Source organism: Tamandua tetradactyla, chromosome 3 (genome assembly GCF_023851605.1).
Source record: "Tamandua tetradactyla isolate mTamTet1 chromosome 3, mTamTet1.pri, whole genome shotgun sequence".
NCBI classification, from domain to species: Eukaryota; Metazoa; Chordata; class Mammalia; order Pilosa; family Myrmecophagidae; genus Tamandua; species Tamandua tetradactyla.
The window spans coordinates 128,584,986-128,612,685 of record NC_135329.1 but is presented as its reverse complement, the minus strand read 5'-3'; the positions used below and the strand labels follow the sequence as shown (position 1 = coordinate 128,612,685).

Genomic DNA, 27,700 nt, shown 5'->3' with positions numbered 1-27,700 from the left:
GAAAGGGGAGGAAACTGAGGTTTTTGTGGCTGTGTTTCTGTGGAGGCTTGGCTGCCTCTGGATTCAGCAGCGGGACTTCTTGGGCTGCAACTGCCCCAGGCATAGGCAGAAACCGACTGCTTTCAGGGCTGTCTCCCACCTGTGCCTTCCCCAGGGGAGGGGTGAAGCCCAACACAGGTGGAATCCCTCCCTCAAGGAATTCAGACCCCAGGGCTTGGCGATTTGAAGCCATTAAAACCAGCCTACAACCTCTCCTGTATCTCCAAAATGCCCCCAGCAGGGAGAGTCTGCCAAAGTTAAAGGTGCTGCAACATCTTTTGCTGGTAGGACCTGCAGGCAGACAAGCGCCACATACTGGGCAGGATAAGAAAAACAGAGCCCAGAGACTTCACAGGAAAGTCTTTTAACCTGCTGGGTCTCACCCTCAGGGAAAACTGATGCAGATGACTCCTTCCCCCTGATAGGAGGCCAGTTTAGTCAGGGAAAACCCAGCTGGAGTCTATAATACCTACGTAGACCCTCCTAAGGGTGGGGAGGGAAAAGGCACAATACAAGCAGGGCAAGAAACAAGAAAACAAGAACTGAAAAATTATCCTCTGTTAAACAAAGCCTAAGCTAGAGGTCCAGAAAAAGCTGAACTGAAGGTCAAAGAACAGCTAGACAACAAATTCATCTAGCAAGAAAACCCTAGGTAAGAGAAGTGAAAGCAATCTGCAGAATAAACTAATTAAGGTAATTAAATGTCTAGATGCCAGCAAAAAATAACAAATCACACCAGGAAAATTGAAGATATGGCCCAGTCAAAGGAACAAACCAATAGTTCAAATGAGATACAAGAGCTGAAACAATTAATTCAGAATATACGAACAGACATGGAAAACCTCATCAAAAACCAGATCAATGGATTGAGGGAGGATATGAAAAAGGCAAGAAATGAACAAAAAGAAGAAATGGAAAGTCTGAAAAAACAAATCACAGAACTTATGGGAATGAAAGGTACAGTAGAAGAGATGAAAAAAACAATGGAAACCTACAATGATAGATTTCAAGAGACAGAGGTTAGGATTAGTGAACTGGAGGACAGAACATCTGAAATCTGACAAGAAACAGAAACTATAGGGGAAAAATATGAGCAGGGACTCAGGGAATTGAATGATAATATGAAGTGCACAAATATACGTGTTGTGGGTGTCCTGGAAGGAGAAGAGAAGGGAAAAGGAGGAGAAAAACTAATGGGAGAAATTATCACTGAAAATTTCCCAACTCTTATGAAAGACCTAAAATTACAGATCCAAGAAGTGCAGCATACCCCAAAGAGAATAGATCCAAATAGACGTTCTCCAAGACACTTACTAGTAAGAATGTCAGAGGTCAAAGAGAAAGAGAGGATCTTGAAAGAAGCAAGAGAAAAGCAATCCATCACATACAAGGGAAACCCAATAAGAAGGCAATTGATTCTTACAAGTTGAATGGGACTTGTTTAGCAGGCAACAAGGCAGGGAAGAGCACTCCAGCATGCAGAAATGTTCATCTGTATCAGTGATGAACCAATGGCAGAGACACTGAAGGAATACATGGAAGAACAAAGAAAAAAATGTAATAAACTATGAGCAAAGGGTCATTGCTGTGCTAAGGACTGAGCTAACATTTTCCCGGAGCATTCAGGTGATGATTCAAAGAGGAGTGAGCATTTGTGCTGATCTTAAAGGTAGAGTAAGGATCACAAGTGGAGAAAATAAAGGAAGTCATCTACATGAGAAAAATGTGAGAAAGGCAGGTGAGCATGATACATGGTCACCTTCTCTTTTCTGTTTACATTCTCACCCTAGAGATTTCATCCAGTCCTGTGGCACCAAAAATCATTTTAAGTAGATCTCCTTAATTTAGACCTCCAGCCCTGCATCTCCTATGAGCTACCATTTGTACTTTGTACTTTGAAACATTTTTACCAATTCAGATGCTTTTTTATTTTTTTTTATTTTTTTATTAATTAAAAAAAATTAACTAACACAACATTTAGAAATCATTCCATTCTACATATGCAATCAGTAATTCTTAATATCATCACATAGATGTATGATCATCATTTCTTAGTACATTTGCATTGATTTAGAAAAAGAAATAGCAAGACAACAGAAAAAGAAATAAAATGATAATAGAGAGAAAAAAATAAAAATACAAAATACAAAAAATATATAAACAAAAAAACTATAGCTCAGATGCAGCTTCATTCAGTGTTTTAACATAATTACATTACAATTAGGTAGTATTGTGCTGTCCATTTTTGAGTTTTTGTATCCAGTCCTGTTGCACAGTCTGTATCCCTTCAGCTCCAATTACCCATTATCTTACCCTATTTCTAACTCCTGATGGTCTCTGTTACCAATGACATATTCCAAGTTCATTCTCGAATGTTGGTTCACATCAGTGGGACCATACAGTATTTGTCTTTTAGTGTTTGGCTAGTCTCACTCAGCATAACGTTCTCTAGGTCCATCCATGTTATTACATGCTTCATAAGTTTATTCTGTCTTAAAGCTGCATAATATTCCATCGTATGTATATACCACAGTTTGTTTAGCCACTTGTCTGTTGATGGACATTTTGGCTGTTTCCATCTCTTTGCAATTGTAAATAATGCTGCTATAAACACTGGTGTGCAAATGTCCGTTTGTGTCTTTGCCCTTAAGTCCTCTGAGTAGATACCTAGCAATGGTATTGCTGGGTCATATGGCAATTCTATATTCAGTTTTTTGAGGAACCGCCAAAGTGCCTTCCACAGTGGTTGCACCATTTGACATTCCTCCCAACAGTGGATAAGTGTGCCTCTTTCACCGCATCCTCTCCAGCACTTGTCATTTTCTGTTTTGTTGATAATGGCCATTCTGGTGGGTGTGAGATGATATCTGATTGTGGTTTTGATTTGCGTTTCTCTAATGGCCAGGGACATTGAGCATCTCTTCATGTGCCTTTTGGCCATTTGTATTTCCTCTTCTGAGAGGTGTCTGTTCAAGTCTTTTTCCAATTTTGTAATTGGGTTGGCTGTCTTTTTGTTGCTGAGTTGAACAATCTCTTTATAAATTCTGGATACTAGACCTTTATCTGATATGTCGTTTCCAAATATTGTCTCCCATTGTGTAGGCTGTCTTTCTACTTTCTTGATGAAGTTCTTTGATGCACAAAAGGGTTTAATTTTGAGGAGCTCCCATTTATTTATTTCTTTCTTCAGTGCTCTTGCTTTAGGTTTAAGGTCCATAAAACCACCTCCAATTGTAAGATTCATAAGATATCTTCCTACATTTTCCTCCAACTGTTTTATGGTCTTAGACCTAATGTTTAGATCTTTGATCCATTTTGAGTTAACTTTTATATAGGGTGTGAGATACAGGCTCTCTTTCATTCTTTTGCATATGGATATCCAGTTCTATAGGCACCATTTATTGAAGAGACTGTTCTGTCCCAGGTGACTTGGCTTGACTGCCTTATCAAAGATCAAATGTCCATAGATGAGAGGGTCTATATCTGAGCACTCTATTCGATTCCATTTGTCGATATATCTATCTTCATGCCAATACCATGCTGTTTTGACCGCTGTGGCTTCATAATATGCCTTAAAGTCCGGCAGCGTGAGACCTCCAGCTTCGTTTTTTTTCCTCAAGATACTTTTAGCAATTCGGGGCACCCTGCCCTTTCAGATAAATTTGCTTATTGGTTTTTCTATTTCTGAAAAATAAGTTATTGGGATTTTGATTGGTATTGCATTGAATCTGTAAATCAATTTAGGTAGGATTGACATCTTAACTATATTTAGTCTTCCAATCCATGAACACGGTATGCCCTTCCATCTATTTAGGTCTTCTGTGATTTCTTTTAACAGTTTTTTGTAGTTTTCTTTGTATAGGTCTTTGTCTCTTTAGTTAAATTTATTCCTAAGTATTTTATTCTTTTAGTTGCAATTGTAAATGGAATTCATTTCTTGATTTCCCCCTCAGCTTGTTCATTGCTACTGTATAGAAACACTACAGATTTTGCAGTGTTGAATGTTGATCTTGTAACCTGCTACTTTGCTGTACTCATTTATTAGCTCTAGCAGTTTTGTTGTGGATTTTTCTGGGTTTTCGACGTATAGTATCATATCGTCTGCAAACAGTGATAGTTTTACTTCTTCCTTTCCAATTTTGATGCCTTGTATTTCTTTTTCTTGTCTAATTGCTCTGGCTAGAACCTCCAACACGATGTTGAATAATAGTGGTGATAATGGGCATCCTTGTCTTGTTCCTGATCTTAGGGGGAAAGTTTTCAATTTTTCCCCATTGAGGATGATATTAGCTGTGGGTTTTTCATATATTCCCTCTATCATTTTAAGGAAGTTCCCTTGTATTCCTATCCTTTGAAGTGTTTTCAACAGGAAAGGATGTTGAATCTTGTCAAATGCCTTCTCTGCATCAATTGAGATGATCATGTGATTTTTCTGCTTTGATTTGTTGATATGGTGCATTACATTAATTGATTTTCTTATGTTGAACCATCCTTGCATACCTGGGATGAATCCTACTTGGTCATGATGTATAATTCTTTTAATGTGTTGCTGGATTCAATTTGCTAGAATTTTGTTGAGGATTTTTGCATCTATATTCATTACAGAGATTGGTCTGTAGTTTTCTTTTTTTGTAATATCTTTGCCTGGTTTTAGTATGAGGGTGATGTTGGCTTCATAGAATGAATTAGGTACCTTTCCCTCCGCTTCGATTTTTTAGAAGAGTTTGAGGAGAGTTGGTACTAATTCTTTCTGGAATGTTTGGTAGAATTCACGTGTGAAGCCGTCTGATCCTGGACTTTTCTTTTTGGGAAGATTTTGGATAACTGATTCAATTTCTTTACTTGTGATTGGTTTGTTGAGGTCATCTATTTCTTCTTGAATCAAAGTTGGTTGTTCATTCCTTTCTAGGAACTTGTCCATTTCATCTACATTGTTGTATTTATTAGCGTAAAGTTGTTCATAGTATCCTGTTATTACCTCCTTTATTTCTGTGAGGTCAGTGGTTATGTCTCCTCTTCCATTTCTGATCTTATTTATTTGCATCCTCTCTCTTCTTCTTTTTTGTCAATCTTGCTAAGGGCCCATCAATCTTATTGATTTTCTCATAGAACCAACTTTTGGTCTTATTGATTTTCTCTATTGTTTTCATGTTCTCAATTTCATTTATTTCTGCTCTAATCTTTGTTATTTCTTTCCTTTTGCTTGCTTTGGGATTAGTTTGCTGTTCTTTCTCCAGTTCTTCCAAGTGGACAGTTAATTCCCGAATTTTTGCCCTTTCTTCTTTTCTGATATAGGCATTTAAGGCATTAAATTTCCCTCTTAGCACTGCCTTTGCTGCGTCCCATAGGTTTTGATATGTTGTGTTTTCATTTTCACTCACCTCGAGATATTTACTACTTTCTCTTGTAATTTCTTCCTTGACCCACTGCTTGTTTAAGAGTGTGTTGTTGAGCCTCCACGTTTTTGTGAATTTTCTGGCACTCTGCCTATTATTGATATCCAACTTCATTCCTTTATGATCCGAGAAAATGTTGTGTATGATTTCAATCTTTTTAAATTTGTTTGGACTTGCTTTGTGACCCAGCATATGGTCTATCTTTGAGAATGATCCATGAGCACTTGAGAAAAAGGTGTATCCTGCTGTTGTGGGGTGTAATGTCCTATAAATGTCTGTTAAGTCTAGCTCATTTATTGTAATATTCAAATTCTCTGTTTCTTTATTGATCCTCTGTCTAGATGTTCTGTCCATTGATGAGAGTGGGGAATTGAAGTCTCCAATTATTATGGTAGATTTGTCTATTTCCATTTTCAGTAATTGCAGTGTATTCCTCACGTATTTTGAGGCTTTCAGATTTGGTGCGTAAATATTTATGATTGTTATATCTTCTTCTTTAATTGTTCCTTTTATTAGTAGATAGTATCCTTCTTTGTCTCTTTTAACTGTTTTACATTTGAAGTCTAATTTGTTGGATATTAGTATAGCTCCTCCTGCTCTTTTCTGGTTGTTATTTGCATGAAATATCTTTTCCCAACCTTTCACTTTCAACCTATGTTTATCTTTGGGTCTAAGATGTGTTTCCTGTAGACAGCATATAGAAGGATCCTGTTTTTTAATCCATTCTGCCAGTCTATGTCTTTTGATTGTGGAATTCAGTCCATTAACATTTAGTGTTATTACTGTTTGGGTAATACTTTCCTCTACCATTTTGCCTTTTGTATTATATATATCATATCTGATTTTCCTTCTTTCTACACTCTTCTCCATACCTCTCTCTTCTGTCTTTTCGTATCTGACTCTAGTGCTCCCTTTAGTATTTCTTGCAGAGCTGGTCTCTTGGTCACAAATTCTCTCAGTGACTTTTTGTCTGAGAATGTTTTAATTTCTCCCTCATTTTTGAAGGACAATTTTGCTGAATATAGGAGTCTTGGTTGGCAGTTTTTCTCTTTTAGTAATTTAAATATATCATCCCACTGTCTTCTAGCTTCCATGGTTTCTGCTGAGAAATCTGCACATAGTCTTATTGGGTTTCCCTTGTATGTGATGGATTATTTTTCTCTTGCTGCTTTCACGATCCTCTCTTTCTCTTTGACCTCTGACATTCTAACTAGTAAGTGTCTTGGAGAACTCCTATTTGGGTCTAATCTCTTTGGGGTGCGCTGCACTTCTTGGATCTGTAATTTTAAGTCTTTCATAAGAGTTGGGAAATTTTCAGTGATAATTTCTTCCATTAGTTTTTCTCCTCCTTTTCCCTTCTCTTCTCCTTCTGGGACACCCACAACACGTATATTTGTGCACTTCATATTATCATTCAATTCCCTGAGCCCCTCCTCAAATTTTTCCATTCTTTTCCCTATAGTTTCTGTTTCTTTTTGGATTTCAGATGTTCCATCCTCCAGTTCACTAATTCTATCCTCTGTCTCTTTAATTCTACCATTGTAGGTTTCCATTGTTTTTTTCATCTCTTCTACTGCATCTTTCATTCCCGTAAGTTCTGTGATTTGTTTTTTCAGACTTTCCATTTCTTCTTTTTGTTGATCCCATGCCTTCTTCATGTCCTCCCTCAATTGATTGATTTGGTTTTTGAAGAGGTTTTCCATGTCTGTTCGTATATTCGGAATTAGTTGTCTCAGCTCCTGTATCTCATTTGAGCTATTGGTTTGTTCCTTTGACTGGGCCATATCTTCAATTTTCCTGGTGTGATTTGTTATTTTTTGCTGGCATCTGGGCATTTAATCAGATTTTCCTGAGTGTGGGACCCAGCAGGTTGAAAGACTTTCCTGTGAAGTCTCTGGGCTCTGTTTTTCTTATCCTGCCCAGCATGTGCTGCTTGTCTATCTGCGGGTCCCACCAGTAAAAGATGTTGTGGCTCCTTTAACTTTGGAAGACTCTTGCTGCTGGGTGTGTGGTGAAGACAGAGGAAAGGTTGTAGGTTGGTTTTAATGGCTTTAAATTGTGAAGTCCTGGGATCTGAATTCCTTGAGAGAGGGATTCCACCTGAGTTGCATTTCACTCCTCCCGTGGGGAAGGTTCAGGTGGTAGAAAGCCCTGAAAGCAGCCTGTTTCTGCGTTTGGGGCAGCTGCAACCTGTGTAATCCCAGCACTGAGCCCAGACGCAACCAAGCCTCCATAGAAACAGCCACAGAAAGTTCTGTTTCACCCCCTTTCCTCTTTTTCAGTAAGCCCAATAGGTGACTTCTGCCTTGATCAGTTTTGCCTGAGCTGACGGCCTATTTTTAGTAGTCAGAAGTTGTTCATTAATGCCACTATTGGTGTTTGGTTGGGCTCAGTCTCTACTACTGTTGGAGACTCTTTCCTTTCCCTCTGGGAAGTTGCCTGTGGGGGAGGGGCGCCAGCTGCCGCAGCTTGGGGAACCGCTGATCCGAGGCTCCCAGCTGGCCCTTGAAGCCGTGCGTGGGGGAGGGGTGCCGGCCGCCGCAGCTTGGGGAACCGCTGATCCGAAGCTCCCAGCCGGCCTATGAAGGAGGGAGGGAGGGGCTCCGGTCACCAGCCGCCACGGCCTGGGGAAGCGCGTGCCGCTCGGGGACCTCACTGCAGCGGAGTCTCTTAGCCGATCCAGCCGGTCCAGACTGGGGTACACTGTGTGTTTGGTCTCTGTCATGGCTCCGGGAGCTGTTTTGTACTGTTTCTAGTTATTTAGTAGTTGTTCTGGAGGAGGAACTAAGATGTGCGCACCTTACTAAGCCGCCATCTTCTCCGGAAGTCCTCAGATGCTTTTTTTGGCATCTCCACTTAGTGGTCTTTCAGGCCTGTGAACTCTTATATGTGCAAAATCAAGCTCTTGATGGTCTTCTTTTTCCAAACTCATTTTCTCCCAATCTTCCTTCTCAGTTATTGATACCACTATCAACCAGTTGCTCAAGCAAAAACCTAGGAGTTGTCCTTGATTCCTCTCTCCTTCAACCCTCATGTTCAATCCCTCAAAACATATTGATTCCACTCAAAAGCATAACACCTATCTGAGCAATCCTCATTATCCCTCATTTCCTCCCATTACCTCTGAATTATACTGGATGCAAGATGTTACTCTTTCATAGTCCCACAGTTTATTCATTTTGGTAAAATTGAGACAATAAAAATGTAAATAAACTGAAGAAAACTATTCTCCATATGGATTTATGAGCTCCATTTCCTGAGTCCAAGTGAACAATTTTGCCATATCTTTCTCTCTGATTTCCTTGTTTCTTTTTGCTCTTCTACTGTCCACTCTCAACTTAGCAGCTGGAGAGGTCTTTTAAAATTGTCAGTCAGATCATTTAAATTCTTCAGTAGTTTTCCCTTGCTTCCTGAGCTAAATCTAGCATCCTCTAACTCTTATCATCTAGCTTCCTCTAACTCTCTAATTTCCTTCGAGTTTCAACTCTCCCACCTGCTCTAATTGCTAGCATTTGCAGGACCTTCCCCACTCAGTGCTGTCCTACAGCTCCATCTTCCTGCAGTGCTGTCCTCCCAGCTGTTTCCATGCATGCTTCATTCTCATCTTTCAGATTTAAAAAAAATGTTTTTTATTGTGAAATATAACATAGATACAAAGAAAAGAAAGCAAAAGCAATAATTTTCAAATTATACTTCAACAGTAGTTACAGAACAGATTTCAGAGTTTTTCATGGGTTACCATTCCACTATTTCAGATTTTTCCTTCTAGCTACTCCAAAATACTGGAGAAAGGAAAATCAATATAGTGATTCAGCATTCATGCTAGAAGAAATATAAGTATAGTGATACAGCAGTCATGCTCATTTGTTAAATCCTAATTTCTCTGTTTTAATTCCTCCTTCTCCTTTGATCCTCCTCCCAATTTATAGGGTACTTCAGGTAATGGCCTTACTGACTTTTTCATGTTAAGAAGGGATGTTGATACTAAAGAATAAAGAGAGAGATAATTAGTTGATAATCTTGGAGAGACTGGTACCTTGAGGTTTCAGGATTTATCTGCCTTGGAAACACTTTGGAAATTATAGGTCCCAGGAAAGCAAACAGTGCATGCAACTTTTATAGAGTCTCAGCTCGAGCCCTAGCTGTTCTTAAGAATTAACAGGAGTAATGTTGGTTGGGATTTAGTAAACCATGACAACTAGCACTATCTAACTGAAGCCTGCATAAAAGTAGCTTCCAGACTAGCCTCTTGATTCCATTTGATCTCTCAGCCACTGATGCCTTATTTTATTACATTTCTTTCCCCTCTTTTGGTCAGGAAGGCATGGTTGATCCCATGGTGCTAGGACCAGTCTCATACCTGGGAGTCACACCCCATGTTATGTGGGAGACTTTAACCCTTGGATGTCATGTCACACATAAGGGAAATGTTAATGATTTCCTTACAGAGTCGGGCACAGAGAGAAAGAGGCCACATATGGGCAACAAAAGAGGTTTCCTGGAAGCAACTCTTAGGCCTCATTATAGGTAGGCTTAGCTTCTCCACTACAGAAATAAGTTTCACAATGGCAGACTTCAAAATCAACTACTTAGCCTATTTTCTTGGGAGTCCCCAATGTGAGAAGGTACCCGGCGTTTCCCAGATGGGAAAGATTAATAGTTCCTTTTTTTTTTCATTCAGATCCTCAGGATACTCTACCAATACTTTTTAATTATCAGCCGACCATAGTCTCAGATGTAGCCAGGTATTAATTAAGCTATACAGAATTACAAAGGCCTAATTCCTGTTCTGGACTCCAAGAGTTTGGGTTGTTTAAATGACGCTATCCAGACAGGTTGATTTAGATTATATGTTACAGAAAATTTAGGTTCTAAACATAATAAACTTCTCTGCCTTTGGTCTAATAAAATAGGTGAAGGTCTAGAGTATATACGCTTTTTTATTCTGTTTTCTGATTTACCTTACTCCCAGCAAAATTGGCTTTGTTTTTGTTTTTGTTTTTTGGCATAGGCAGGCTCTGGGAACTGAACCTGGGTCTCCAATGGCAGGCGAGAATTCTGCCACTGAGCCAATGTTGCACCACCCTCGTTTTTTATCTTTAATTGAGGCTTGATCTCCTTTATATTATATAATAATATAACTGTTACTGTATATAGCTATGCTGCTTTCAGGGCTGCAGCACTCCATTCTGGGTCCTAGATATCACAAAGTTACTCAGAGTTCCAGGGAAACACCAGCTAATGCTCATATAGCCCAGTGTCTCAGAATTAAGAAATATATAACTTCGGACTAAGTATGGCTGCTCTTAGGGCTTACAGTCTAGGCTCTAACTTTCTTATAAGTGTTTTCTGAAAGAGATCTTACATATTTGTTCATTCTTTTGTGGGTTATTTTGCACAACACATTGCCCCAAGATTTATTCAGTTTGTTGTGTGCCTTTCAATGTCCTTCCTTTTTGTAGCCATACCATATTCCATCATATAATATGGCCATTCTGCTTCTTATTCATTGTACCCTTTGGCTCTCTTCATCTTTTGGGTATCATGGAAATATACAAACCAAAATAAAGAAACCATGCCCTGCAGTATCCTCACTTGGTTGTACAATCAGCATTCTCAATTTTAGACAATATTCATTGGTCCATAGAGTCAAAGAACCAACAAACACAGCCTCGCCAAATATCAAATCAGAACTACCACTTATCACAAATCCCTCCCCCCTCCCAATTAGTTGCTCCTGGTAGTGCTGTGATACTGTTGATGTTTTCCTGTTAACTATTGACCATAGCATGAAATTTTAGTTTTCCCCCATAGCCCTCTACTGTTGACTCTTTGTCTAATATCAAATCTTTGAAATAGTTCATTCAAGAATGTATTTAAAATTGTAAATTTAGTCTGTGGGGCATGGCGCTATATATCCCCTTTCATTAATAATTACTTTCAATATGGCCATGTTACTTATAACTTTTTTTTTTTTTACATGGGCAGGCACTGGGAACCATGTTACTTATAGACCCACTAATTAATTACTATCACTTCTATCCTTTCCCTTTCATTTACGTTCAAACTCTTTGGGTAGCCTTTCCTCCATTTCTGCTTCTGCGTACCTCTAGATCTGCTATATTCTACAGTGTAACCTCTGATATTACCTTCACCAGAGTCAGAATAATGAAATCATACACTATCTGTGTTTTTGTGTCTGACTTATTTCATTAAGCATTATACCCTCAATTTACATCCACATTGTTCATATGATTTGGATGTCTTTTCATCTAGCCATATGTTGATGAGCACTTGGATTGTTTCCTTCTTTTGGCAATTGTGAATAGTACCACTATGAACATCAGTGTGCAAATGTCTGTTCATGTCACTGCTTTCAGCTCTTCTGGATATATACTGAGTATTGGTATTGCTGGGTCATAGGTAACTAAATATTTAGTTTTCTGAGGAATCACCAAACTGTCTTCCACAGTGGCAGCACCATTATACATTACCACCAACAGTGAATAAGTGATCCAATTTCTCCACATCCTCTTCAACATTTGTAGTTTTCTATTTGTTTAATAGCAGCCATTCTTACAGGTATGAGGTGATATCTCATTATTACCTTAATTTGCATTTTCTTTATAGCTAGTGAAAATCAGCATCTCTTCAGGTACTTTTTAGCCATTTGTATTTGCTCTTTGGGAAAATGTCAATTCATATCCTCAGCCCATCTTATAATTTTTTATTGTTGAGTCGTGAAATTTCTTTCTGTACACAGGATATCAACCCTTTATCTGACATCCAAATATTTTCTCCCATTGAGTTGGCTGCCTCTTTACCTTTTTGACAAAGTCCTTTAAGGCACAGAAGCTCTTGATCTTAAGGAGTTCCCATTTATCTATTTTTTCTTTTAATGCTTGTGCTTTAGGTGTAAAGTTTAAGAAGCTTAAGCTTAGATACCTGATTACTTTGGTCACTATTTTGAATGGAATTTTTTCTTTAATTGTCTCCTCAGATAGGTAATTACTTGTGTATAGAAACATCAGGATTTTTGTGCATTAATCTTGTATCCCAGCACTTTGTTGAATTTTTTTCATTAGCTCAAGTAGCTTTGTCATAGATTTCTAGGGGTTTTCCAAGTACAGTATCATACCATCTACAAATAATGAATGTTCTAAATCTTCCTTTCCTCCAAGGATGCCTTCTATTTCTTTTTTCTGTCTAATCACCCCAGCTAGGACTACTAGTACAACTTTGAATACTAGTGGTGATGATGGGCATCCTTGTCTCATTCCCTGTCTTAGGGGGAAAGCTTTCAATTTGTCACTGTATGATGCTGGTTATGGGTTTTTCATGTATACCCTTTACAATATTGAGGAAGTTTCCTGCAATTCTTATCTTTTGGAGTGTTTTTATCAGGAAAGAATGCTGAATTTTGCCAAATGCTTTTTTGACATCAATGGACAAAATTATGTGATTTTTTCCCCTTTGATTTATTAATGTGCTGTATTATGTTGATAAATTTTCTTGTGTTGAGGATTCCTGGCATAAACCCCACTTGGTTATGATGTATAATTCTTTTAATGTGTTATTGGATTCAATTTGTTAGTATTTTGTTGAGAACTTTTGCATCTATGTTCATTAGAGAGATAGGTTTCTAGCTTTCCCTTTTTTTTGTAGCATCTTTATCTGGTTTTGATATTAGAGTGATATTAGCTCCATAAAATGAGTTAGGTAGCACACCTTTTTCCTCAATTTTGGAAGAGTGTGAGCAGGATTGGTGTTAGTTATTTTTGGAATGTTTGATGAAATTCCCTGTGAAGCCATCTGGTCCTGGGCTTTTCTTTGTAGGAAGATTTGTGATAACTGATTGAATCTCTACTTGTAATTGGTTGTTGAGTTCTTTTATTTTCTCTTGAGTCAGTATAGGAATTCTGTCTTGAGAAATTCTAGGAATTTGTCCTATTCATCTAAATTGCCTAGTGTGTTGACATGTAGTTGTTCATAGTACTCTCTTATGTTTTTTTTAAATTTCTTCAGAATCCATGGTAACAACTTCCTCCCATTTCTAATTTTACTTATTTGCATTCTCTTTCTCTCTCTCTCTTTTGGTCAATCTAGCTAGGGGTCTCTCAATTTTAATGATTTTCACAAAGAGCCAACTTTTGGTTTTGTTGGTTCTTTCTATTGTTCTTGTTGTTCCCCAGTTAGTTTATTTCTGCTTTAGTCTTTGTTTTCTCTCTTCTTTTATTTGCCTTAGGATTAGTTTGATGAACTTTCTCTAATTTCTCCAGATGAGCAGTTAAGTCCTCAATTTTTGCTCATTCTTTTTTTTAATTATTTCAAAATATTTTAAATTACCATGTCAATACCATGCCATTAATGGAGAACAAGATTAAATCCCATTATAGAGAATAAACTCTACATAAATCCATGTCATTCAAAGTTGTGATACTAAGTTTGAATTTAAATAAGGAGGTAGTGACTAAATATTATATGAATGGCCACTTTGTATTCAGTACTATGAATGATTTTGTGATGCTGTGTAAAGAGCACTATGTTCAGGTTCAATCTTTGTATGTGAGCTCCTTCCCCTGGGAACTCTGAAGACTGTCTGTCCTTTAGCCAAGGCTAAATGCTACAGAGAAAGGCACTTACTTGTCTCTGGCTAAAACAATGAGTAAAGGCTTTCCCACATAGAAGACATTCTTAAGGTTTCACTACAGTGTGAGTTCTCTTATGTTCTCTAAGGCTAGAACAATGGGTGAAGACTTTCTGACATAAATGACATCGTAAGGTTTCTCTCCAGCATGAGTTCTCTCATATTTTCTCAGGTTAGAACTTTGAAGGAAGGCTTGCCCACATAGATGGCATTCATACAGTTTCTCTCCTGTGTGAGTTCTTTCATGTTTTCTCAGGTAGGCATATTCACTGAAGGCCTTACCACATAGAAGACATTCACAGCATTTCCCTCCAATGTGAGTGTTCTCATGTCATTTAAGGTTAGAGTAATGGGTGAAGACTTTACCACAGAGATAACGTTCATAAGGTTTCTCTCCTGTGTGAATTCTTTCATGTTCTTTAAGGGTAGTATATTGTGTGAAGGCTTTTCAACATAGATGGCATTCATAAGGTTTCTCTCCAGTATATATTCTCTCATGTACTCTAAGAACCAAGAGTGAAGGTTTTCCCACATAGATGGCATTCATATGGTTTCTCTCCAGTGTGAATTCTCTCATGTTTTCTAAATTAGAATAATAAGTGAAGGCTTTCCCACAGAGATGACGTTCATATCGTTTCTCTCCACGTGAAATCTCTCATGTCATCTAAGGTCAGAATATTGAGCAAAGGTTTTACCATGTATGTGACATACATAAGGTTTCTCTCCAGTGAATTCTCTCATGTTGTCTCAGTTCAGAATATTCAGTAACAGCTTTACCACATGGATGATATTTACAAGATTTCTCTCCAATGTGAGTTCCATTGTAATGTGTATGGTCAGAGTTTTGAATGAAGGATTTCTCAATTAGATGACATTCATATGATTTACTTCTAGTATGAAAATGCTTTTGCTGATGAAAAGATGATTGGTCATTGAGGTCTCTTCCAAATAGATTGCTAAAGTAGAGTTTCCTTTCCCTATGATTTAATAGATGTTGAGTCACTCTGGAACTGTGAGTACAATCTTCTGGCAATTCACTACATATTTTGAGTATGAGAATTTTGCTTCAGTAACATGATGGTTGATAAGAGTTTCCTGCAGATATGATGCACAGATAGCATTTCTTGTTTTTTAAGACAATTTTCCCTGCCTGAAATCTGGCTTTGGAACAATCCAATTCCTTCTTCCACAGTTCCTCCCTTTGAGCTAACTTTCAAGATACATCTGATTTACAGACCTGATATCCCACTGAGAGCAGATGACTGATATTTTCCAGCATCACATCTCTGAACAGCTTTCTCTGGGATGTATCCAGCATTACTTCCTGGGTGAATTCTATAACTACATCTTTCAAGTTCACTAACTTTAGTGGCTGCATTGTCAACAGCTCAGCTGACAATTGTCTTCCCCTGGGTTTACATTCACAATGAGATAAGCAGTGGACATGGCCCAAGTACTTCCAGAGCTATCTATGAGCACCTTCTCTTCATTCTTGTTTTTTAATATAGGTATTTAGGGAAATAAATTTCCCTCTCAGCACTGTCTTTACCACATCCCATAAGTTCTAATGTGTTTATTCTCATTTTCATTCATCTACAGATATTTACCAATTTCTCTAGCAATTTCTTCTTTCACCCACTGATTATTTAAGAGTGTGTTCTTTAATCTCCATATATTTATGAGAGCTCTGGTTCCTGGGTGATTATTAATTTCCAACTTTATTCTGTTTTTGTCAGAGAAAGTGCTTTGAATAATTTCAACCTTTTTAAATTTATGAAGACTTATTTTGTGTCCCAGCATATGATCTATCCTGAAGAATGTTCCATCTGTACTAGAAAAGAATATATATCCTGGTGTGTTGGAGTGTAGTCATCTGTATATGACTATAATGTCTAATTCATTTATCACATGGTTTAGGTTCTCTATTTCCTTGTTGATCTTCTGTCTGATTATTCTATCTATAGTGGAGAGTATTGTATTGAAGTCTCCCACTATTATTATTGAAACATCTATAGCTCCCTTCAGTTTTGTCAATATTTGCCTTGTGTACTTTTGAGCTCATTGACTGTGAGTATAAACACTTATGATTGTTATTTCCTCTTGGTGAATTGCCCCTTTCATTAGTATGTGGTGTCCATCTTGTCTCTTATGATGTCTTTACATTTAAAGTCTATTTTATCTGATATTATTATAGCTACTCCTGCTTTCTTTTGGTTACAGCTTGCATAGAATATCTTTTTTTTTAATGTTCTTTCATTTTCAATCTACTATACCCTTGGATCTAAGGTACATCTCTTGTAAATAGCATATAGACAGATTATATTTTTTAATACATTCTGCCAATCTGTATCTTTTAATTGGTGAGTTTAGTTCATTATATTCAAAGATATTACTGTAAATGCAATTCTTGAATCTACCATCTTATCCTTTAGTCTTAATTTGACAGCTCTATATATTGTTTTCTCTTTCTCTCTTTTTATCCTTTAAATTGCCCTTACTGGTACGCTTCAATTCTGTGCCGTCCTCCAGACTTCTCTCTCCTATCTTTTTTTCCCCCACCTTACAGGAGAACAGTATAAAGAAGAATTCAAAAGATTACATAGAAAAATAGCAGATAAGTATTTCTTGTAGGGCAGGTGTCTTATTGACTAGTTATCTCAATCTTTGAAGATTTTAATCTTTCCCTTGGGTTTGAAGGACAACTTGGCTGGATAAAGAATTCTTAGCTGTGAGCCTTTCTCATTCAGGCATTTAAATATATTGTTCCACTGCCTTTTGCCTCCATGGTACCTGTTGAGTAATCCAAACTCAGCCTTATATGTTTTGTTTTGTATGTAGTAGATCACTTTTATTGTGCTTCTTTTAGAACATTCTGCTTCTCTTCAACATTTGACAGTTTGATTAGTATGTGTCTTGGAATAGGTCTATTCAGATTTATTCTATTTGGGGTTTGTTGGGCCTTGGTTTGCATGTTTATGTCTTTTATAAGGGTTGGGAATTTTTTACAATTATATTGTCAACTAAACTTCCCAACCCTTTACTCTTCTCTTTTTCTTCTGAGACATCAGTGATTCTTATCTTTTATTGTCCATCTTTTCCCTAAGATCCAGTTCCATTTTTTTTCATCTTTCTTGCCATTTGTTATTTTTTGCACTCTAGTTCAAGTGTTCTGTCTTCCAGCTCACTTCTGCTTCTTTGAATCTGTTATCATGTGTCTCTAGTATATTTCTAATTTGGTCTACCGTATCTTTCATCTCTGTGAGATCTGCCATTTTTCTACTTAATCTTTTGAATTCTTCTTTATGCTCTTCTAGGGTCTTCCTGATATCTTTTATTTTTTATAAATATCCTTAAATAGGATATTTATTCTGTGTTCCCTCCAGTGTTTTGATGTGGTCATTTGGCTGGGCCATTTCTCCCTGGATCTTCATGTGCTTTGTGATTTATGTTGTGCTTGGGGCATTTGATTATCTTAATATAGTTTGCAAGTTGGTTTCCTTCACTCATCTAAACTTTTATATTTACTTGGTTTTGTGTTGAAGATTCCATTTTGCACTCTGTTTGTCAGTTATTCCCTGCCAAACCATGCCCTGGCTCTCATGGTAGTTACAGTTCTACTTGAGGGTCCATTGAAAGGTAGGCAGGTATGTACACATAGGTCAGTGGCAGAACACCTGCCTACCATGTGGGAGATCCAGGCTTAATTCCCAGCCCATACATCCCAAAATAATAATAATAATAATAGTAATAATTATAATAAAATATACCTTAACAATAGTAGGCCCCGCAGTCACAAGAAAACACCCCAAGATATACTGGGAATGAATTCAGACTGGTGTCCACAGAAGAGAGAGAAAATTTTAAAAAATAAAATAAGAAATAAAAATAAGAATATAAATATATATAAATAAAAATAAAATAATAATAATAGTAAACATAGAAAATGCATATATTTTTTAAAAACCCTAGACAGATAGTTTGCCAGGCTGCACTTACTGCTTCTTTCTAGCAGGTAGCATTCCAGAGGCACCTCCTCCCCTCAGGCCTGCCCTGAGTGGCCAACTGGGAAGATGGTGTGCATGGCATGGGAGTTGTTCCTGGCATGTGGCAGCAGGATGACTCCTGGTGCAGGAGATGGGGGAGCAGATCACAGACCCTGGGGGAGCAACTGATCATAGCACCCCACACCCAGAGGATTCACTGTTCACCTTACCCAACTTGAATGACTCTTCCCAGTGCATGGCAGGGCAACTGCTCCCGGTGCTCAGGGGTTTGCAGACTCTGGGATCCCTACAGGTGTTGCCAACTTCATAGTCATGCAGGGAACTTTCCCCTGCCAGTAGCTGGGGCAGGCTGGAGCAGAGAGACAGTCAGTTCCCTCAGACCTATATTTCCCCACCATCTACCCCTGGTGGAGGTCACAGCTGATCTGACCTACCTTTCTCTCCCTATTCTGATCTCCCTACCTCTCTCTTTCCTATGAAATATTGAAGACCCTCTTTAATCACTCACTCTCTGAGACTGCAATCCTGGTCATTTTTTCCCTGTCCCTTATCTTGTTCTTAAGAGCAGAGGTGAATCCAGCCTACTGTACTCTGCCATCTTCCCAGAATCCTCTCATCCTTCAGATTTTGATCCAGTGTCATTTCTTTAAATATGTCTTCTAAAAGTTCTACCCAATTTTTTTAGATGATTACCTAATTATTTTCTCCTTAGAACTTAACACAACCTGTAATATCCTGTTCATTCATTTACTTGTTTATGATCTCTTCCTCTAGAAAGTCCCAGCTGCATGAGGCAGGGACCTTATGTCTCTTTAACCACCGAATCCTGAGTGCATAGTTCAGTGCCTGATTTAAATCATATGCTCACTATATATTTGATGAACAAAACGATGATTAATCCATTAGTGTTTTATGACTATAGATAAAGGTTAATAGAATCAAACACAGAGACATCAAATAAAATAAGGGTTGAGAAGTTTCTGTTTGATTTGATCATTCAGTGGTCACTAGTGAGGGTAGGGAATTCAGAGCAGTAAAGGCAGAGAGAGAGATACCATGGTGAGGGGCAAAGACCAAGATGTTGAGGTGCAGGGGAAAGAGGAAGGTAGATGATATAGTAAAAATCTGAAGAAGGTAGAATTGGGGAATTGGATCTGGAGCGCAGATTAGGAATTAGTCTTGGATACAAGGAAAGATGTCTCTTCCTCTGAGATGCAGGATATCAGTGAAGGTAACTTATAGAGCTTCTATTTCCTCTGTTGAAAGTGAAGAAGTAGGAGTAGGTATGGAGCCTAACATAGAGAACAGGTTTCGGTATACCACTAAGAAATAGAGAGGCAGTTGACCAGGAATTCATAAGAGGAATGCTGATTGTTATTGAAGCTATAAATTTGGTACCAGTACCTGCACTTGTGTAATTCATTAATCAATCAAACACTTATTAAGTATATACTATGTTCTAGACACTTTAGTTGGTCCTGGAGGTACTAAATAAATCAACCACAATTTCTTCAGTCTAGCTGAGCAGAGAAACAACTATAGTAATTAGTGAAGCATTGCGATGACAGCTATACTAGAGGAATAGCATTATACAGAGGATGATGAAGGGTGGAAGGTCCTCGACATAGAATGGATTACTATAATTAACGATTTCAGAGTTAGAACTGTTTTGGATGATATCATCTGCTAGAGGAAGAGGTGGTTCACTCGAATGGAGTAATTCATGAAATTGATTTTAGGAGTTTGGAAGGGGATTCAGATAGATGTTGGAGTTGTTGAGGAAGATGGAAGGACTTGTGTTAGAGAAGGCTATGACTCAAGTATCTGAATTCTTGTTGAATATTTTGTACTGACCTAGAAATCAACACATCTTGCAATATAGAATGGTAGAAGGTGATACAGTCAGATAACATAAACAGCAAAGGAAGAAGAAATCATACATGAGAGGGATATCATAGTGGTCTGAAAGCAATATTTAAGAATGAGAAAAATGTCCAAACCAGTCCTTAGTTCCATGGCACATAGGTTATCTGAAGGTGAGCATCCTTTGTGCAAAAGAATCTCGGTATTCACTTTTGCACAAAGGAATTTCAGTGACTACAAAGAGATAGTGTTCTGAAGGTTGAGAATAGAGGGAATTTTTTTTTTGTATGATAGCACAGAGGTTCCAGAGTGTACAGTTAGAAACCACTGGGAAGGAGTAAATCATGAGAGAGAGAGCGGTGATCAAAAAATGACCTCCCACTACAGTAATGCTAAGGATACCAGAGGCAGTCAAAGGATGGAAACAACAGGTCTTGAGATTCCAAAAAGCCTCAGTGATTAACACAGTTCTAGTGCCTGCACAGGTCAAAAGACCAAGTAGCACCAAAAGTCAATGCAACCTGAGGATGCCAGAAATCTGAGGTTGGTCTGCCTGTAGTCAAGGGATTGTATGCAAAAGGCCCTCTGATTTCCCTCTAAATTCAGTGCTGGAAGTAAGCAAAGGTTACTCATCTGTTAGAATTCAGAGAAAAATGGCCTTTAGTTCAATACTGGTTCTTTTTTTCAACTTAGTTTTAAAGTAGTTTATTTTTTCTGATTATGAAAGAAATATATATTCATTGCAAAAAATAAGGTAATGCAGAATGTATAAAGAATAAAATAAATATGGCTTATAATCTCCAGATGGAGAAAATATAACCGTTAACATTTCGATATCTGGCATTTATTAGTCAGGACTCTGGAATACATGTTATCAGTCAGTGTTTCTCTGCTCCCTTTTCTCACCCCTTCTCTCACTTTTGTTGCTGCTACCTATTTAGCTTCATTTCTCTTTACTTGGTTCAGATCTCAGCCATCTCAAGAGTTCATATTACTGCACTGAATTCATCCAGTTATTCATTAAGCATTGAGTGGATGTTGCTATTGTGGCTGCTGGTGTTGCAGGCCCTAGTGCAGACTTGCCATGGGCATGGCCATGGTGCTGGGGAGGCTTCTTCTGCTTCCCCCAGGAACTGAAGGAGTGTTAAGACACCAGTCAGCTTTGCATATTCACCTCAAATGAGAAAACGTCATATTGGGGATGAGGCTAAGCCATCCTATACAACACTCTCTACTGGTGCTCATTCCACTAGCTTGCACCACTGAATTGCTCTGCTTTTCACCACCATCTAGTCTCTTGAGTCAGGCACAACATGGAAGGCTAGAGCAACTGAACAGGCCACTGTCAAATAAACGTTGACTTCGATTGCCCTACCAAATCAGTCACCTCTGCATTCAGGTACTCTGCACAATGTCTAGCCCCATAAAGTTAGCAGATATGCACATCCAGCTTTCTCATTCTGCCTCCATTTCCGGAGAAGAGAAGTAAAAACATGCCTAATGAGAACATTGCTCTTGCCTTTTTAAACTTGATAAGAAAGCTTGACCTTTATTTTACCACAAAAGTCAGAACTGCTATGTACCATACCCCTGATAATTTTTTCTTTTCCTCCTTCCTCCCACCTATCTCCTGCCACTTCCCCAGAAGCACAAAGCTTTCAACATCCTGCTGTCCATTAGCATAAATAAACTCATGCTTTTAAAGCAAAAATAGTTTTAATGCTATACTTGTTAAGAACTACATTACCATAAGAGGATAAAAATATTCTTGAGTAACAGGTAGATCATATTCTTTAGAGACAATAACATGCTTTTATTGCGGTTCCTTGAAAGTCAATTATTTTGGCCATGGATTAAAACCTCAGGTCTCAGCACAAGTTACATTTTCATTTCAGAATTTCTTAAACTATGCAGTACCTCAGGCAGTTCCCCATGCACCTTTGTGTTTTAATTTATTTTTCTATTGCCAATATGTTATAGGCAGATCCAAGAAACAAAAAGATGAAATGCCATTTAAATTCAATCTTTGCTATATGATCCAATAGATAATGTTCTTATAGTTTTTCTCCTTGCTTGTTTTTTTACGTATCTGTTGTTAATTTAAGTTTTATGTAACTTTTTTTTTATAATAGATAAGAAAATATTGGGCTAAGAAAGAACAGAAATGGAAAGATATGGAAATGAGAGATCTTCGGCGTCTGGAAGAACTGAGGAAATTAATGGCTGAACAGACTGTAAAAGACAGAGAAAGGTAAAAGAAAAATTCTAAATTGTGTGGCAATGGAAGTGGTGAACACAGCCTTCAGTAATGTGTTAGGATAAACAATATCAGAGAGAACATTTTCTACACTTTAATGGGTCCTTACAGCATTTATATTCACAAATAGATAAAGTGATACACATACTATATCTTAAACTCTCATTTTCATACATGAATCTCCAATTTTACATGTTGTTCCTTAGATAGCTTCCTAGTTCAAACACCCTCAGAGGACTTTACAGTATTTGATTACCCACTTTGTGCATGAAATGATACTAACTGCTCCTGTGACTTAATATTTTGACCCAAAAGTGGGGAAACATTATTAAAATAAGAAGGGAGGCCCATTTATTGTGACTGAAGTTGGGAAAGACAATATACAATTATACAGAACTATATGGTATCATGATAATATACTTAAGGTATACTTTATATATGAAAACATCTGGATTTCCTAAAATCATGCAATTTTATTTTTTTAATTTTACAAATACTTTCCTCTTTCCCCTCATTTCAAACCCTCACATAACCTTTAATCTATTCTCTGTGAATTTTCTGTTTCTAGTGCTATCTTGTTAAGTGATATCATACAATTTTTGTCTTTATGTGCCTTGCTTATTTCACTGAGCATGTTTTCAAGGTTCTTCATAAGTCTTCTCATGGGCAAATAATACTCCATTGTGTGTATGTACATTTTGTTTTCCATTCATCTGTTAATGGAATTTGGTTCATTTCCAATAGCAAAAAACTATTGTGCTATAAACATTGATGTATAAGTAAGTATCTGTTTGAGACCCTGTTTTCACTCTCTATTGGTAAGATACTTAGAGTATTGGATACACCTAGAAGTGGGATTCTGGGTCATAAGGTAATTCTATACTTGACTTTTTGAGGAACTGCCATATTGCTTTCCACAGTGACTGCACCATTTTACATTCCCACCAAAATGCACTACAGTTCCAATCTCTCTGCATCCTCTCTAACACTTTATTTTTTAAAATAATACCATCCTTGTGGGTTTGAAGTGGTATGGTTTTTGTTTGCATTTCCCTAATAGTTAATGATATTGAGCATCTTTTCATGTGTTTATTGGCCATTTGTGTGTCTTCTTTGGAGACATGTCAGTTCAAGTCCTTTGCCCATTTTTAATTTTTTTTATCATTGCATTTTTTTAAATTAAAAATTTTTTTAAAACATAACAACTTACAAACATGAGCATTCTTACCATATGTTTGTTCCATTCCTGGTATATAATCAATAGCTCACAATATCATCACATAGTTGTATATTCATCACCATGATCATTTCTTAGAACATTTGCATCAATTCAGAAAAAGAAATAAAAAGAAAAAAGAAAGAAAACTCATACATACCATACCCCTTATCCTTCCCTCTCATTGATTGCTACTATTTCCATGTACCAAATATATTTTAACCTTTGTTTCCCCTATTTTTTTTCTATACCCCTTATCACTCCTTTTCATTGATCACTAGCATTTCAATCTACTAAATTTATTTTAACATTTCTTCCCCTATTATTTATTTATTTTTAATTCCTACATTTTACTCATCTGTCCATACTGTAGATAAAAGGAGCATCAGACACAAGGTTTTCACAATCACACAGTCACATTGAGAAAGCTGTATCATTATACAATCATCTTCAAGAAACATCTTTGCCCATTTTTTAATTGGGTTGTTTGTCTATTGGTTGTTGCATTGTAAAAATTCTTCATACATTCTGGATCCAGTTTATGGTTTAAAACTATTTTCTCCTATTCCATAGGTTATCTTTTCACTTTCTTGATAATATTCTTTGATGAACAAAAGTTTTTAACTTTGATGAAATCAAATTATTTATTGTCTCTTTTGCTATTCATGCTTTTAGTATCAGATCTAAGAATCCATTACCAAATCCCAGGTCATGAAGATTTGCTCCTATGTTATCTTCTAAGTGTTTTATAGTTTTGACTTTTATATTTAGGTCCTTGATTCATTTGGAGTTGATTTTTGTATATGATATGAGATAAGAATCTAACTTCATTTTTCTGCCTGTGGATATCCAACAAAGATCATTTGTTTAAGAGACTATTGTTTCCCCCACTGCATGTATTTAGTACCCTTGCTGAAGATCAACTGACCATAGATGTGTGGATCTATTTCTGGACATTCAATTCTGTTCCAGTGATCTATTTGTCTACTTTATGCCAGTACTCTCCCACCCCTGGCCCTCTGAGGATGGAATTCAGATCTCATTGGAGAAGGTGTGGTTGTGACCTGATGGATGGCAGAGAAGTTCTTGGGGAGCCTCAGGCCAAAACTGGCCCACAATTGCTGGGCAATCAGGAAGGACCCTTCTCAAGTACAGGCATCTCAGCACTGGGAACCCAACCATTTGGATTCCTGCAAGACTTGCTGGGACTCTTCCTTGAGGGTGCCTCTGAAATTTGATAAAACTATGAGGGTACTGCTTGAACTTCATGGATGCAAGCACTGCTGGGTGTCCCTCCCATATGCTGCTGATAGTTTCATGGCAGGGGCAATTAGAAGGAAATAGTAGACCCAGAAAGAAAAGCCCCTACCTTCTGCAGTGTCTCTCCAGCACTCTTTCCTGACAATGCTTAACATTATGCCAGCTGCAAAGGAGAAATAGTTAAAGGACTCAATCCCATTTTCACAAAGCAGGAAAGAAGAGTTAATTTTGAGTTGAGAGATAATAAATTGGTAACTTGCATAAGTATCTATTTTGGCTAACTCCTTAGTAATTTTCATAGAAGATAAATTGAAGAGGGAACTTACATTTCATAATTATAAATCCTTTAAATAGTGAGCTTCCCTCATGTATATAACCATTATGCAATGAAGTCCACTTAATACTTTTATGACCCCTAGGGCAGGTAAAAGCAGCATTCACAAGGCTAGTTAGGCAGTCTTAAACTGTTGCCAGGGAGACACAAGAGAAGCACAAGAATTAAAGCAGTGGGAAAAGCAGAACAGATGTGGAGCCCCTGCATCTAGGAGACATGCTTTTAATAGGATAACCTCTCATAGCCAGGGAATGTCTTTCATTACAGAGTCATTTCAGTCTTTTGCTTCCTGTCTCAAAAATTTTTAAGATTAGCTGATTTAGAACTTCAATTGAAAAGGAGGAAAGGAAAATCAGATTAATTGATATTAAATACTGGGGTGGGGGGGACAGCCATATAATAACATTGTGAAAGAATATTAAGAACAAGGAACTGGGAGACATGGGTTTTAATTTGGCTTTCCTTTGGATAGTGTATGACCTTGGGAAAGTTGCTCATTTAACCTTCATAAAGCTCTGATTTGTCTTCTGTAAAACAAAGGGGTTGGGCTTGATTTTTTCTGAGGGCTGAGTCTCTCAGCTTTTAGAACTCTGTGATCTTATGTGAAATGTTGTAGATTCTGATAATTCTGGATCTAATGCTTACATGCCAATGGGAAATCTGTAAGGAATCCCTTTAAAATATCAGGATATATATGAGAAGTAATTCTCAGCAAATGTTCACTGATTTTGTAGATAGAAGCAAAGTCCTCCTGTGATTTAAAGAGATGGAATTAAACATTTAAAAACTGAGGGTAGCTTTTGCTTCTTACGATAACCATCTTTTTGTTTTGCATTCTTTTGTAACCATCTAACTAATAAATTCAGTTGACTGGTTAATTGTTTTTCTGTACTACTGAAATATAATTCATAAATCTCATATTTAGATATTTTAAATGAAAGCAAATTTTTACATGTCAGAATAAGAAGTCTTGAAATAGTTCCCAGATCTGTCTTAAAAATATGCACATACAACCTTGAGGGTTTGAAAACTTCTGTTATTTACTTTGTTCTTCTATTTTTTAATTCTAAGAATAAGTTTCTTGAAAATGATATTCATAAATAAACAGATATATTGGGTTGAACCATATGAAACTTCCATTTCTATACTTTAAAAATGGTTGAATATCGGCTAGTTCATGTGGTTCATCATAATAAAAAGATTTAGTACTTCATTTTATTTATTAATTACATTTGCTTTCACAATCTATTACAATCTGTCTTTTGCTCTCATTCTATTGAAATTACCTTGCCAAAGTTTTCACTAACTTCCTATTTTCATTTCTCAGTAAGTCATAGTGGTTAAGACAGAAAGCTCTAGATTGAGGTTGTCACATTAGAATCCTGGCTCTATGCTTTATAGCTGTATGACCTTTGGGTAAGTTATTTAACTTCTCTTTGCTTCAGTTTACTCATTTTTAAAATGAGGATATAAATAGTATCTACTTCATAGGATTGTTGCAAGGATTAAATGAGATATTGAATGTAACAACTGCCTGGAACATGATAAGTATTGATTACATGTAAGTGATTACTATAGTTAACTGTTACAACATGAGACATGTTCTAACATATTTTTCTCAAAATATTTAAGCATATAAAATATCTTACTTAATAATGACATTCTTATAAAATTTAAACATTAAAGTTAAAGCAAAAGACACCCATGTCCACTATCCTCATGTAATCTCTCCAGAAGTCATTGCAGTTATCAGTTGTCAACACATGTACACACATGCTTTTTATATGCACCTACATAAAAACAAGTTAAGAATACAAAATACAACATATTTTACAATATAATACTGTTTATGTAAAAAGAGCATATTTCTGTATGTACAAATTAACTACTTCCTATTTACTATTTATTGAGCTGCTGCTAACATGTATGGTCTTTTTGCCAATAGTAAAAGGCACCACTTCTTGGTGCCAAAGAGCATAGAGCCCCTATCACAAGTGGACAAGTTAAGAAATAGCTCCCTTCTGAAATATGAAGCCCTGTACTAGGACACATACTTGTCAAGCAGAGGACAAACTGGGTATGACTCCAAATAATACTCCTGGTCAGATAACACTTTTGCAAAGAACAAACTTGAAAACAATACTTGGTATCCCTGCAAATAGAGCTGCCTAAATTCTTTAAAAATACTACATATTATTTATGTTTCTTCTAAACTTTATTTCTGTAGTCATCAAGATTGATTGATGGATTGATTGATTGATTGATTGATTGATTTTGGGGGAGGAATGCATGGTCCTGGAATTGAACCCATGTCTCCAGCAGGATTTATTTTTATAAATATGAGTTAGGTGTCTGACTTTATTTTTTTCCTGTCTAAATTGATAGCCAGCTGTCTCAGCAACAATTATTGAATGATTCATCCTTTATCCACTTTATTATACTACATTTCTAATATAAACAATTGATTAGATTAAATAAAATTGATCTATTTTTATATTTCTACATCAATACCACAATGTTTAATTACTGTTTTGTTATTGTTGGAACAAATATTTTTGCATTGTGTTTTTCAAAAATGTCTTGACTATTCTTGTGTCAAATTTCATTAAAAATTCTGTTGAATTTTGCTATTGTAATTTTGTTAAGGTGGGGGGACATATGTACCAAATTTTATCTCTAATCTA

At 36.9% G+C, this 27,700-nt stretch overlaps 1 protein-coding gene across 6 annotated transcripts in view; it reads left to right on the top strand.

The window, feature by feature from the left end:
* Window positions 1–27,700, top strand: part of CCDC148 (coiled-coil domain containing 148) — a 354,676-nt gene that overhangs the window by 267,619 nt on the left and 59,357 nt on the right. For 4 of the 6 annotated variants that reach the window (XM_077153903.1, XM_077153902.1, XM_077153900.1 and 1 more), the window contains one exon: window positions 22,082–22,200. In XM_077153903.1, the coding sequence (XP_077010018.1) occupies window positions 22,082–22,200 (119 nt within the window). Of the gene's footprint in view, window positions 1–22,081; window positions 22,201–27,700 lie in introns of those variants that run through there. The other 2 variants (XR_013172775.1, XM_077153904.1) reach the window with 2 other exon arrangements.